The sequence below is a fragment of the Panulirus ornatus genome, chromosome 20 (assembly GCF_036320965.1).
Source record: "Panulirus ornatus isolate Po-2019 chromosome 20, ASM3632096v1, whole genome shotgun sequence".
NCBI lineage: Eukaryota > Metazoa > Arthropoda > Malacostraca > Decapoda > Palinuridae > Panulirus > Panulirus ornatus.
The window spans coordinates 78,331,884-78,345,350 of record NC_092243.1 but is presented as its reverse complement, the minus strand read 5'-3'; the positions used below and the strand labels follow the sequence as shown (position 1 = coordinate 78,345,350).

The following is a 13,467-nucleotide window of genomic DNA, read 5'->3' as shown; positions in this document are numbered from 1 at the left end:
ATATACATACATACACAGACACAGACATATACATATATACACATGTACATATCCATACTTGCTGCCTTCATCCATTCCATGGTGCCACCCTGCCACATAGGAAATAGCAGTCCCCCACTCCAGTGAGACAGTGCCAGGAACTGACAAAAAAAAGGCCACATTTGTTCACACTCAGTCTCTAGCTGTCATGTATAATGCACCGAAACTGCAGCTCCCTCTTCACATCCAGTCCCTACAGACCATTCCATGGTTTACCCCTGACATTTCACATGCCCTGGTTCAATCCATTGACAGCAAGTCGACCCTGGTATACCATATCGTTCCAATTCATTCTATTCCTTGCACGCCTTTCACCCTTCTGTGTGTTCAGGCCCTGATCACTCAAAATCTTTTTCACTCCATCCTTCCACCTCCAATTTGGTCTCCCACCTCTCCTTGTTCCCTCCACCTCTGACACATATATCCTCTTTGTCAATCTTTCGTCACTCATTCTCTGCGTGTGTCCAAACCATTTCAATACACCCTCTTCTGCGCTTTTTAAACCACACTCTTTTTATTACCACGCGTCTCTCTTACCCTTTCATTACTTACTCAATCAAGTCACCTCACACAACATATTGTCCTCAAACATTTAATTTCCAGCACATCCGCCCACCTCCGCACAACCCTATCTATAGTTCATGCCTCGCAGCCATATAACATTGTTGGAACTATTAATCCTTCAAACACCGATTTTTGCTCTTTAAGATAATGTTCTCGCCTTCCACTTATTCTTTAACACTCCCAGAACCCTCGCTCCCTCCCCCACCCAGTGACTCATGTCCGCTTCCATGGTTCCATCCGCTGCTAAGTCCACTCCCAGATATCTAAAACACTTCACTTCCTCCAGTTTTTCTCCATTCAAACTTACCTCCCAGTTGACCTGTCCCTCAATCCCACTGAACCTAATAACCTTGCTCTTATTCACATTTACTCTCAGCTTTCCTCTTTCACACACTTTACCAGACTCAGTCACCAACCTCTGCAGTTTCCCACCTGAATCAGCCACCAGCACTGTATCATCAGTGAACAACAACTGACTCACTTCCCAAGCCCTCTCATCCAGAACAAACTGCATACTTGCCCCTCTCTCCAAAAATCTGCATTCACCTCCCTAACCACCCCATCACAATCATTCTGTCCATTTGACCTTGGAAGTTATTAGTGACCATGCCTTACTCATATGAGAATCTTTTGAATTCAATCAGTATAAAGTCAAGTTGGATAGCTTTAGCCAGTTGCAAAGTACTTTTAACAAAGGTAGCCAGCTGTTAAGGAGCAAGAGTTACACAGTAGATAGTTACCTTCTACCCCAGTCATTCCAGGTTTTTCTCCACCAAGCCAGTCCAAGTCAGCTTGCACATTTAATCTTTTGAGATCACAGGATGATAGAAGGTGGAAGGATGCAGGAGAGTGTGAGGTGTGCATGGGATAGAATGAATTGAAATGACGTTTATTAGGGGAATGAACTGCCTTTGGGCTGAACCAGGGTATATGAAACTCTCAGGAAAAACACAGAAACTTCTTTAGGGCTTGGCTGTGGATAAGGGGGCTCTAATACTGATGCATTATACATAACAGAGTGTGGATAAGAGCAAATTGGGATGTTCTTTGTCTGCTCCTTGGAGCTTCATCACTGATTCAAGAAACAGTGAAGAAGTGGGGAAAGAAAAAAGAATTAAAGTATTTCAAAGTTAGAAGTGTGTATTTGTATCTTGCAGTTATAATGTATGAGTATGGCACACTCATAGTCTTTTTAATCAGAGGTCATTCATATTTACTGTACTTCTTTATACGAACTCTTACCCTTAAAAGCCAGATGATCTTCAATTATGCATTCACAATGTGGATAGATAATAACTTCTTCAGATTCTTATCCCCCATTATGAAATGAGAGATACTTGTAAAAGTAAATGATATGTACAAACTGCAGAGCTAACAATATTTATATGGCAGTGGTATAGTGCTAAAGTTAATGTGTAGGTCAACCAGTGAAGGCATTGGTGGTGTGGCTGTGGAATGGTATAGAATACCTACCTACTGATGTGTACCTGTCTATCTGTCTATGTCTCTGACTCCTGTTCCCATCCGGGAACTCTCATCAAGGGGCTGGTTATAGCAAAAGAGTCTCCACTTGTCCCTGTCCCTAAATGTCTTCCTTGCATACACCATTCCATGCAGTCTTCTACCTTTTATCTCCCTGTAGTACTTTTCCAGTCTATTTCCCCATGTCACAGGTGATCTTCTCACACCAACTTTTTTAATCTCCTTACATGGCCTTGGTGGCATCCATGACTTCTGGCACAAATCACACCCTCTGTCTCACATCCTCAGTCGTTGGTATCCTATGCCCACACTAGCTCAAAGTATTACATTTTGCCCTTTCTCCCACTCCACAGTTCATTCACTTTGCATTCTCTGCCTTACCCAATCTCGCATACAGCCCTTCATTACCTATGAGCACCTACAAGATTTTGCAGTAGTGGTGGGCTAGTGCATTATGCATACCACTTGACTTGTAAGTTGACAAACATTTTTCTCGACCGTCTCATCCCCTTACTTGTCCTTGCTTGCTTTGTAATGCCATTCTTTATAGTAGGAATTCTTCTGATATAGTTATATATTTTAAGATCCTCTGGTATTGTCTGCAAACATGAGTCTGATCTTCTTTTGAATTTTTATGTAATCACTCGATTAAAATTTCGTAGATCACCTGGTATAGCATTAGGTAATTGTTCCAGCTTCCATACTGGGCATTCAAATATCTATCTTTTGCATTTTAGGCATGTTTTCAGGAATTAGTCTTGACTTAATGAATCTATATCATCCTTATCTGGTTGCTTTCAGGTTCAGAATATTGTTCTTTATTCCCTTAATATTAATAGATTCCACTGCAATACCATTCAAACCTGCTGCCTTGCCGGATTTCATCTTCCACGAAGCTTTTGCTACCTCTTCTCTCTTAACCAAACCATTCTCCCTGACTCTTTCACTTTGCACACCACCCTGACCAAAACCCTACATCTGCCACTCCATCATCAAACACATTTAACAAACCTTCAAAATACTCTCTCCATCTCCTCAGTTCATTACTACCTGTTATCATTTCCTCTCTTGCCCCCTCCACAGATGTCCCCATTTGTTCTCTTGTCTTATTCACTTTATTTACTTCCCTCTAACACATCTTTTTTATTCTCTCCAAAGTTTAATGATGCTTTCTCAACCCAACTCTCATTTGCCCTCTTTTTCAACCCTTGCAGCTTCCTCTTGACCTCCTGCCACTTTCTTTTATACATCTCCCAGTCGTTTGAACTCCCTCCTTGTAAGTGTCCTCCAAACGCCTCTCTTTTCTCTTTCACTAACAACTTTACTTCATCCCAGCACTCACTACCCTTTCTAATCTGCCCACCTCCCACCTTTCTCATGCCAAATGCATCTTTTGCACATGCCATCATTGCTTCCTTAAAACATCCCATTCCTCACCCACTCACCTTATGCCATTTGCTCTCATCTTTTCCCATTTTACACTCAATATTGTTCCCCATGTTACTGAAGTAATTCTGGGATCAGACAATGAAAGGCCACATTCGCTCACATCTGTCGTCTAGCTGTCATATGCAATGCATCGAAACCACTGGTATGTATCCAGAACCAGGCCCCTTTCAATAGTTTCTTGTGGCTGCTGGCATAAGCTGTTTTAGTCAATTGATGACATGTAACCTCTTGTAAACTACATTATGCTAATGTACTCTATCCCATGTGTGCCTTTCACCCTCATGGAAGTTCAGGCCCCAGTCACTCAAAATCTTTTTCACTACATCTTTCCATCTCCAGTTTGGTCCCTTTTTACTGATTGTCCCCTCCAATTCTGACATAGATATCCTTTTTGTCGGCCTTTCTTCACTCATTCTTTCCATATATCCTTACCAGTTCAGATTGTCTAGGTAAAGCTAATCTTTCTTGTCTGGAATTATGATTATCCATTTATTGTGTGGAAGGCGTGACCTTTATCCTGGAGAGCAAAAATGGATATGTTTGAAGGAATAGTGGTTCCAACAATGTTATATGGTTATGAGGCATGGGCTATAGATAGGGTTGTGCAGAGGAGGGTGGATGTGTTGGAAATTGAATGTTTGAGGACAATATGTGGTGTGAGGTGGTTTGATCGAGTAGGTAATGTTAAAATGTATAGGCATGTATATGTGCATGTGTGGGTGTTTATGTATATACATGTTTATGTGGGTGGGTCGGGCAATTCTTTCATCTTTTTCTTTGCTTGCTCTACCTCACTAACGTGGGAAACAGTGACTAAGTATAGCAATAATGATAATAGTTATTAGATGTCAGAGGTATAAAAACAGAAATATTTGATGATTATAATGGCCTTTACATGAATTGAACAGTAATAAGGATATTGTTTTCTTATTCTTACCCATTCCTTCTTGCATGATATTATAACTGCAGTTGGCACGGGCTCTTACCCTGCGCACTTTAGGCTGGATGTCAGGTGTTGTGGGAGAGAACAGACGGGTGCAGCATCTGATCCGTGAAGCACTAGATGCTAAGGAATCAGTGGAGCTTCAGGCTGCTATAATGGCTGCAGAGAAGTATGCTGCCAAATCTAAGTAAGTCTCAGAGGTTTGTTATTTGTTACTGAAAAATTGTAGAATTAAAGTAATAGCTTTACTTAGAAAACGCAGACCACTCGAGTGTTTAAATGATAACTTTTACTTTGAAATCATAGTGTAAGCAGTGCTTTTTTCCTAAACAGAACTTTTGCCATGAATATGTGTGAACGTCTGATCCACATGATTGGAGGTTTAGCAACACCAGTTGATGTGAAACTGCAGCTTATTCAAGTGTTCCAGCACATGCATCATGATGCTGAAACAGCAGCAACTGTAAGAATATTATGATTTTGTTTTTATGATGTCAGTGCTGCTTGGTTATGGTGCTACATAGGTGGTGCTTTGAAATTTGAAATATGTTTTCTTCATGTAGGGCAATCTATAACCAAAAGCTATTGAAAGCACATCTCTTGCTGTTGTACCTGGCTCTTTCCTGGAAATTTCTGACTGTTGCTTACTTGTTAAAATAGCTATTAGCAATTACTCATGCCATGACAATCCTTAGCACCACAAGACCCTTTCTCTCATCTCAACCTCAACCACTGGAGGCTATGACATCAGTTGAAAGGGTTCAGCACTCCCTCCTGTGCAGGAACCATTCCATACCAGAAGTTGTAGGCAAAACTAGGGACAAAAGAAAGAGGCATAGAGAGGGAAAAGAGGGGGAAAGATAGCAAGGCTTGCTAATAGAACTCGGTGGCAGGACACAACAAAGTTTCACAAATTTCAAAACCTCATTACTTTCCCCTGCAGTTCATCCCATAAGCATGATACATGTCATATGTTCCTTGGGAATGTATTTGTTAGGATCCCTCTAACCCTCATGATTTCCATTAAGGAGGCACCAGCCTCTTCTCACCCTTTGTAAACACCCTGAGCTGAGCACAGCCACTTGCTTTGTACAGGCCTGCCCTCAGCCAGTCAGTGACTGCCGCTGAGTTGATGTCAGAGCTACTCAGAGCTCTCAGTTCTCTTGGATGGCATGTTGTCAAGATGTGCTTTGTAATGCTGCTGGCAGGCAGTTTTTCATGGAATATCACATTTTTTTTTGCTTTATCGTGTAATTTATCTTGGTGTTTAACTGTCATGTTATTGTGTTTTTATAGTGTTAACATCTTTTACTCTTGCATGTTTGTTTATTTGCCTATTTGTTCTTGAATACCCTGAAACTGGTTCAAGTTGACTAACTAACAGAGCATCTGCTGTCTGCCAGACTTGACAGTTAGCCTTTAACCCTTTGATGAGGCAAATGCAATGAATAATTTTTTATGAAAGTTTGTTCATTGATTAAACTAGAGCATAATTTGATGATTGAAATGGCTTACAATTCAACTTGCTGTGTAGTTACCTATTTGAATTGTACGGTGAGGGAGCTTTACACTCATAATTTTTTTCTGTGGCTGTGTGGATTGGATGGGTAAGGCTAAGCAATATTAGAGTAGGTATTTAGTTTAAGAAAAGTTCATGTAGTGTGCTCCAGCTGATCCTGATGTGTAGTGCTGTTGTGCAAAAACTAATGTCTAGTAAGGTTGCCTGCTGAATATGGATTGGGAGCCTAATTTGCTGTTTGCATTGGATGACAAAACTGAAAGGATCCAGTTGATTTGTGAGTAGTTCACTCTAGGGATTTTACGTGTGTATTGAACCATACAGGATGGTAAGCACTAAATTCTCCACGTAGATAGGTACCTATGAGTACCTATGATTAGATATTTCCATGGTAGCAGGGGTAGCACGTTGTACTCACCACTTGACTTGTATGTTTACGAATGGCATTTCTCTCAGCCTCTTCGCCTCTTCTCACTTGTGTTGCTTGCTGTATAATGCTTTTCTTTTCAACAGCTACTCCTCTGGCATAGTTTTCTATTCAAGGTTTATTTGGTATTGTCCTTGATCATGAGTCTAGTTTTGATTTGAATGTTTCTGTAGTCACTTCATAGATCACTTGATATAATAGATAATCATTCCAACTTCCATTCTGGGCATTCATGTATCTATGCCTTATGCATTTTTTGATAAGTTTCCAGGAATTTGTTATGACTTAATGACTCTATTGTTCTTCTGCAGATGCTTTCAGATTCAGAACATTTTTCTTTATTCCCTCTTTTTTATTCCAAGCATATATTATCATATATTTGTCCCTCTGATGTTAAAGGCTGTAAAGCTCCAGGTCTTTTAGTTCATGGTAATTGATATGCTCCATTCCATTTATCATACTTGTGAACTCTTTCCATTTTTTTTTTTTTTTTTTTTATACTTTGTCGCTGTCTCCCGCGTTTGCGAGGTAGCGCAAGGAAACAGACGAAAGAAATGGCCCAACCCCCCCCCCCCCATACACATGTACATACACACGTCCACACACGCAAATATACATACCTACACAGCTTTCCATGGTTTACCCCAGACGCTTCACATGCCTTGATTCACTCCACTGACAGCACGTCAACCCCTGTATACCACATCGCTCCAATTCACTCTATTCCTTGCCCTCCTTACACCCTCCTGCATGTTCAGGCCCCGATCACACAAAATCTTTTTCACTCCATCTTTCCACCTCCAATTTGGTCTCCCTCTTCTCCTCGTTCCCTCCACCTCCGACACATATATCCTCTTGGTCAATCTTTCCTCACTCATTCTCTCCATGTGCCCAAACCATTTCAAAACACCCTCTTCTGCTCTCTCAACCACGCTCTTTTTATTTCCACACATCTCTCTTACCCTTACGTTACTTACTCGATCAAACCACCTCACACCACACATTGTCCTCAAACATCTCATTTCCAGCACATCCATCCTCCTGCGCACAACTCTATCCATAGCCCACGCCTCGCAACCATACAACATTGTTGGAACCACTATTCCTTCAAACATACCCATTTTTGCTTTCCGAGATAATGTTCTCGACTTCCACACATTTTTCAAGGCTCCCAAAATTTTCGCCCCCTCCCCCACCCTATGATCCACTTCCGCTTCCATGGTTCCATCCGCTGACAGATCCACTCCCAGATATCTAAAACACTTCACTTCCTCCAGTTTTTCTCCATTCAAACTCACCTCCCAATTGACTTGACCCTCAACCCTACTGTACCTAATAACCTTGCTCTTATTCACATTTACTCTTAACTTTCTTCTTCCACACACTTTACCAAACTCAGTCACCAGCTTCTGCAGTTTCTCACATGAATCAGCCACCAGCGCTGTATCATCAGCGAACAACAACTGACTCACTTCCCAAGCTCTCTCATCCCCAACAGACTTCATACTTGCCCCTCTTTCCAGGACTCTTGCATTTACCTCCCTAACAACCCCATCCATAAACAAATTAAACAACCATGGAGACATCACACACCCCTGCCGCAAACCTACATTCACTGAGAACCAATCACTTTCCTCTCTTCCTACACGTACACATGCCTTACATCCTCGATAAAAACTTTTCACTGCTTCTAACAACTTGCCTCCCACACCATATATTCTTAATACCTTCCACAGAGCATCTCTATCAACTCTATCATATGCCTTCTCCAGATCCATAAATGCTACATACAAATCCATTTGCTTTTCTAAGTATTTCTCACATACATACTCTTTCTATATTCTCTCTATTTCCATATTCTCTCTGTCTTGTTTAATTTAATCTTTTACTGGTGCCATTTCAAGTGTGGTGGGGTGGCAGTTGGAAAGGATGAAGACAGCAAGTATGAATATGTACATGTACGTATGTATATGTCTGTGTATGTATCTAGAGTTTACTTTCTTGCACTCTGTCACATACTCCCACCACTCCTGTTTCAGGAGTAGTGGTACTCCTTCCCTTACTCTTGTCCTCTCGCCAACCCCTGACTTTACTCCCTAAACATTCCCAAACCACTCTTCCCCTTTACCCTTGAGCTTCGTTTCACTCTGAGCCAAAACATCCAGAAAACTCTAGATTGATATGGGTAAAACTGAAAGTGGATGGAGAGAGATGGGTGATTATTGGTGCATATGCACCTGGGCATGAGAAGAAAGATCATGAGAGGCAAGTATTTTGGGAGCAGCTGAGTGAGTGTGTTAGTAGTTTTGATGCACGAGACTGGGTTATAGTGATGGGTGATTTGAATGCTAAGATGAGTAAGGTGGCAGTTGAGGGAACAGCTGGTGTACATGGAGTGTTCAGTGTTGTAGATGGAAATGGTGAAGAGCTTGGAGATTTGTGTGCCGAAAAAGGACTGGTGATTGGGAATACCTGGTTTAAAAAGAGAGATATACGTATACGTATTTAAGTGGTGTGCAAAGTGAGAGGGTTAGGGAGAATGATTTGGTAAACAGAGAAGAGGTAGTAAAAGCTTTGCGGAAGATGAGAGCCGGCAAGGTAGTGGGTTTGGATGGTATTGCAGTGGAATTTATTAAAAAAGGGGGTGTGACTGTATTGTTGACTGGTTGGTAAGGTTATTTAATGTATGTATGACTAATGGTGAGGTGCCTGAGGATTGGAGGAATGCTTGCATAGTGCCATTGTGCAAAGGGGATAAAAGTGAATGCTCAAATTACAGAGGAATAGGTTTGTTGAGTATTCCTGGGAAATTATATGGGAGGGTATTGATTGAGAGGGTGAAGACATGTACAGACCACCAGATTGGGGAAGAGCAGTGTGGTTTCAGAAGTGGTAGAGGATGTGTGGATCAGGTGTTTGCTTTGAAGAATGTATGTGAGAAATACTTAGAAAAGCAAATGGATTTGTATGTAGCATTTATGGATCTGGAGAAGACATATGATAGAGTTGATAGAGATGCCCTGTGGAAGGTATTAAGAATATATGGTGTGGGGGGCAAGTTGTTAGGAGCAGTGAAAAGTTTTTATCAAGGATGTAAGGCTTGTGTACTTGTAGGAAGAGAGGAAAGTGATTGGTTCTCAGTGAATGTTGGTTTGTGGCAGGGGTGTGTGATGTCTCCATGGTTGTTTAATTTGTTCATGGATGGGGTTGTTAGGGAGGTGAATGCAAGAGTTTTGGAAAGAGGGGCAAGTATGCAGTCTGTTCTAGATGAGAGAGCTTGGGAAGTGAGTCAGTTGTTGTTCACTGATGATACAGCGCTGGTGGCTGATTCGTGTGAGAAACTGCAGAAGCTGGTGACTGAGTTTGGTGAAGTGTGTGAAGAAGAAAGCTGAAAGTAAATGTGAATAAGAGCAAGTTTATTAGGTACAGTAGGGTTGAGGGACAAGTCAATTGGGAGATAAGTTTGAATGGAGAAAAACTGGTGTAAGTGAAGTGTTTTAGATATCTGGGAGTGGATTTGGCAGCGGATGGAACCATGGAAGTGGAAGTGAATCATAGGGTGGGGGAGGGGGCAAAAGTTGTGGGAGCGTTAAAGAATGTGTGGAAGTCAAGAATGTTATCTTGGAAAGCAAAAATGGGTATGTTTGAAGGAATAGTGGTTCCAACAATGTTATATGGTTGCGAGGCGTGGGCTCGACCACTCTCATGACCGACCACTCTCATGGTATCACATGACCGACCACTCTCATGGTATCACATGACCGACCACTCTCCTGGTGTCACATGACCGACCACTCTCTGGTATCACATGACCGACCACTCTCCTGGTGTCACATGACTGACCACTCTCCTGGTATCACATGACCGACCACTCTCCTGGTATCACATGACTTTGGATATGAGGAGAAAGACTGAAAGAGGTAAGAGAATTAAAGTATTTAGGAGCTGTCTTGAGTAAGTTTAGTGATATGGAAGCAGAGATAAGGGAGAGAGCAGTACAGGGTAGAAGAGTCATTGAGTCCCTTAATAGAATAATTAAGGGTAGAGGTGTAAGTATGGAAGTGAAGAGAGGATTATGGGACAGCATAGTCCTCCCAACCCTAACCTGTGCAGCCAAAACATGGACATGGAATGAGTCACAGAGATCAAGAATCCACACTGTGGAAATGAACTATTTGAGAAGAGCACGTGGTGTGACTAGATGGAATGAAGAAAGAAATTAAATGGTGTATGAGAGATGTGATGTTGCTGGCAATGCAAAGGGAATGAATTGTGGAGTGGTAGAGTGGGTGAAAATAGTACTTTGAGGTGGTTTGGGCATGTGGAAGGAAAGTGTAGGGTAGTACAAATAAAGGTTTTGGTGGGATAGGAAGACCACCTGTGACATGGGCAAATAGGGTGGAAGAATACTGGAGGAAGAGAAATGTTGGACGAATGCGTGGAATGTTGGACGAATGCGAGGGAGGAATGTAAGGACAGGGCTTAGTGGAGACCTTTGCCATGGCCACCCCTAGATGGGAGTTCCCTGAGGGAACAGGCATCAGGGATACAGATAGCTAGATCGATAGATAGATAGATAGATAGATAGATAGATAGGTAGATAGATAGAACTGTTTACCAAATCTGCTTAGTGGCAAGATTCTGAAAAGAATGAGATAATTGGTGTTAAAGTGGATTTTTTTATAACAAATGTCAGTGAAGTATTTGTCTGGCTTGATTTAAAGGTACTTATAGTCTTTATATTCACTACTCCAGTTAGTAGTCTACTCCTATGTTTTACACTCTTACATTTGAAAAACTTTTGCCTTCATTGTTGTTATATCCCATTCCATTTATTGTCATAACATTATTTTTGGTCTCTGAATCTGTTTAAATTGAAGAAATTTTATTTTTTGTTAAAATTGTTCAGCATTTTGAAATCTTTGGTCCATTGTCCTTGGAGTCTATGTTTTTTTAGAGAGAATGATTTTTGGGTAATTCATAGAAAGTGAGCCAAATGTTAAAGATTTAAGTGTCATCATTAATGAGAAGCTAGATTTTAGAGAACATATCAAGAAGATTGCATTGTAAAGTCTAGGGATGAGTAGTATGATTCTGAGAAGTTTCTCTACAAAAGATTGGATTCTGTTGATGAGTGTTTGATGTATATATTAGATGCAAGGTTGAATTCAGAAATATGATACATTGAGAGAATTCAGAAGCACTCCATAACAAAATCAAGGGGATGGAACATGTGGACAACATTGAAAGGCTGAAAGAACTGCAACTATATGATTTAGAAAGAAGAGAAAAAATTATGATAATCTTTACATGGCAACAAATTTAAAGTTATGAAAGAATATATGTTAAACCTGAAACTTCTCAAAAAGAAAGATATAGAGTTATTAATAAATACCATGGAACATGTTGAAGAAAGATCATGAGAGGCAAGTGTTTTTAGGAGCAGCTGAGTGAGTGTGTTAGTAGTTTTGATACACGAGACCGGGTTATAGTGATGGGTGATTTGAATGCAAAGATGAGTAATGTGGCACTTCAGGGAATAATTGGTGTACTTGGGGGCATTCAGTGTTGTAAATGGAAATGATGAAGAGCTTGTAGATTTATGTGCTGAAAAAGGACTGGTGATTGGGAATACCTGCTTTAAAAAGCGAGATATACATAAGTATACGTATGTAAATAGGAGAGATGGCCAGAGAGCGTTATTGGATTATGTGTTAATTGATAGGCGCGCGAAAGAGAGACTTTTAGATGTTAATTTGCTGAGAGGTGCTACTGGAGGGATGTCTGATCATTATCTTGTGGAGGCGAAGGTGAAGATTTGTAGAGGTTTTCAGAAAAGAAGAGAGAATGTTGGGGTGAAGAGAGTGGTGAGAGTAAGTGAGCTTGGGAAGGAGACTTGTGTGAGAAAGTACCAGGAGAGAGTGAGTACAGAATAGAAAAAGGTGAGAACAAAGGAGGTAAGGGGAGTGGGGGAGGAATGGGATGTATTTAGGGAAGCAGTGATGGCTTGCGCAAGGGATGCTTGTGGCTTGAGAAGTGTGGGAGGTGGGCAGATTAGAAAGGGTAGTGAGTAGTTTGATGAAGAAGTAAGATTATTAGTGAAAGAGAAGAGAGAGGCATTTAGACGATTTTTGCAGGGAAAAAATGCAAATGAGTGGGAGATGTATAAAAGAAAGAGGCAGGAGGTCAAGAGAAAGGTGCAAGAGGTGAAAAAGAGGGCAAATGAGAGTTGGGGTGAGAGAGTGTCATTAAATTTTATAGAGAATAAAAAGTTGTATTGGAAGGAGGTAAATAAAGTGGGTAAGGCAAGGGAACAAATGGGAACTTCAGTGATGGGGGCTAATGGGGAGGTGATAACAAGTAGTGGTGATGTGAGAAGGAGATGGATTGAGTATTTTTAAGGTTTGTTGAATGTGTTTGATGATAGAGTGGCAGATATAGGGTGTTTTGGTCGAGGTGGTGTGCAAAGTGAGAGGGTTAGGGAGAATGATTTGGTAAACAGAGAAGAGGTAGTAAAAGCTTTGCGAAAATGAGAGCTGGCAAGGCAGCGGGTTTGGATGGTATTGCAGTGGAATTTATTAAAAAATGGGGGTGAAAGTATTGTTCACTGGTTGGTAAGGTTATTTAATGTATGTATGATTCATGGTGAGGTGCCTGAGGATTGGCAGAATGCTTGCATAGTGCCATTGTACAAAGGCAAAGGGGATAAAAGTGAGTGCTCAAATTACAGAGGTATAAGTTTGTTGAGTATTCGTGGGAAATTATATGAGAGGGTGAAGGCATGTACAGAGCATCAGATTGGGGAAAAGCAGTGTGGTTTCAGAAGTGGTAGAGGATGTGTGGATCAGGTGTTTGCTTTGAAGAATGTATGTGAGAAATACTTAGAAAGCAAATGGATTTCTATGTATCGAGGATGTAAGGCATGTGTACGTGTAGGAAGAGAGGAAGATGATTGGTTCTCAGTGAATGTAGGTTTGTGGCAGGGGTGTGTGATGTCTCTACGGTTGTTTAATTTGTTTATGGATGGGGTAGTTAGGGAGGTGA

General features: G+C 41.1%; 1 protein-coding gene across 2 annotated transcripts in view; it reads left to right on the top strand.

The window, feature by feature from the left end:
• defl (Integrator complex subunit 7) overlaps nt 1–13,467 on the top strand; it is a 180,755-nt gene that overhangs the window by 15,783 nt on the left and 151,505 nt on the right. For both annotated transcript variants that reach the window (XM_071675335.1, XM_071675334.1), the window contains exons 4-5: nt 4,504–4,664; nt 4,811–4,940. In XM_071675335.1, coding sequence (XP_071531436.1) covers nt 4,504–4,664; nt 4,811–4,940 — 291 coding nt within the window. The remainder of the gene's footprint in view (nt 1–4,503; nt 4,665–4,810; nt 4,941–13,467) is intronic.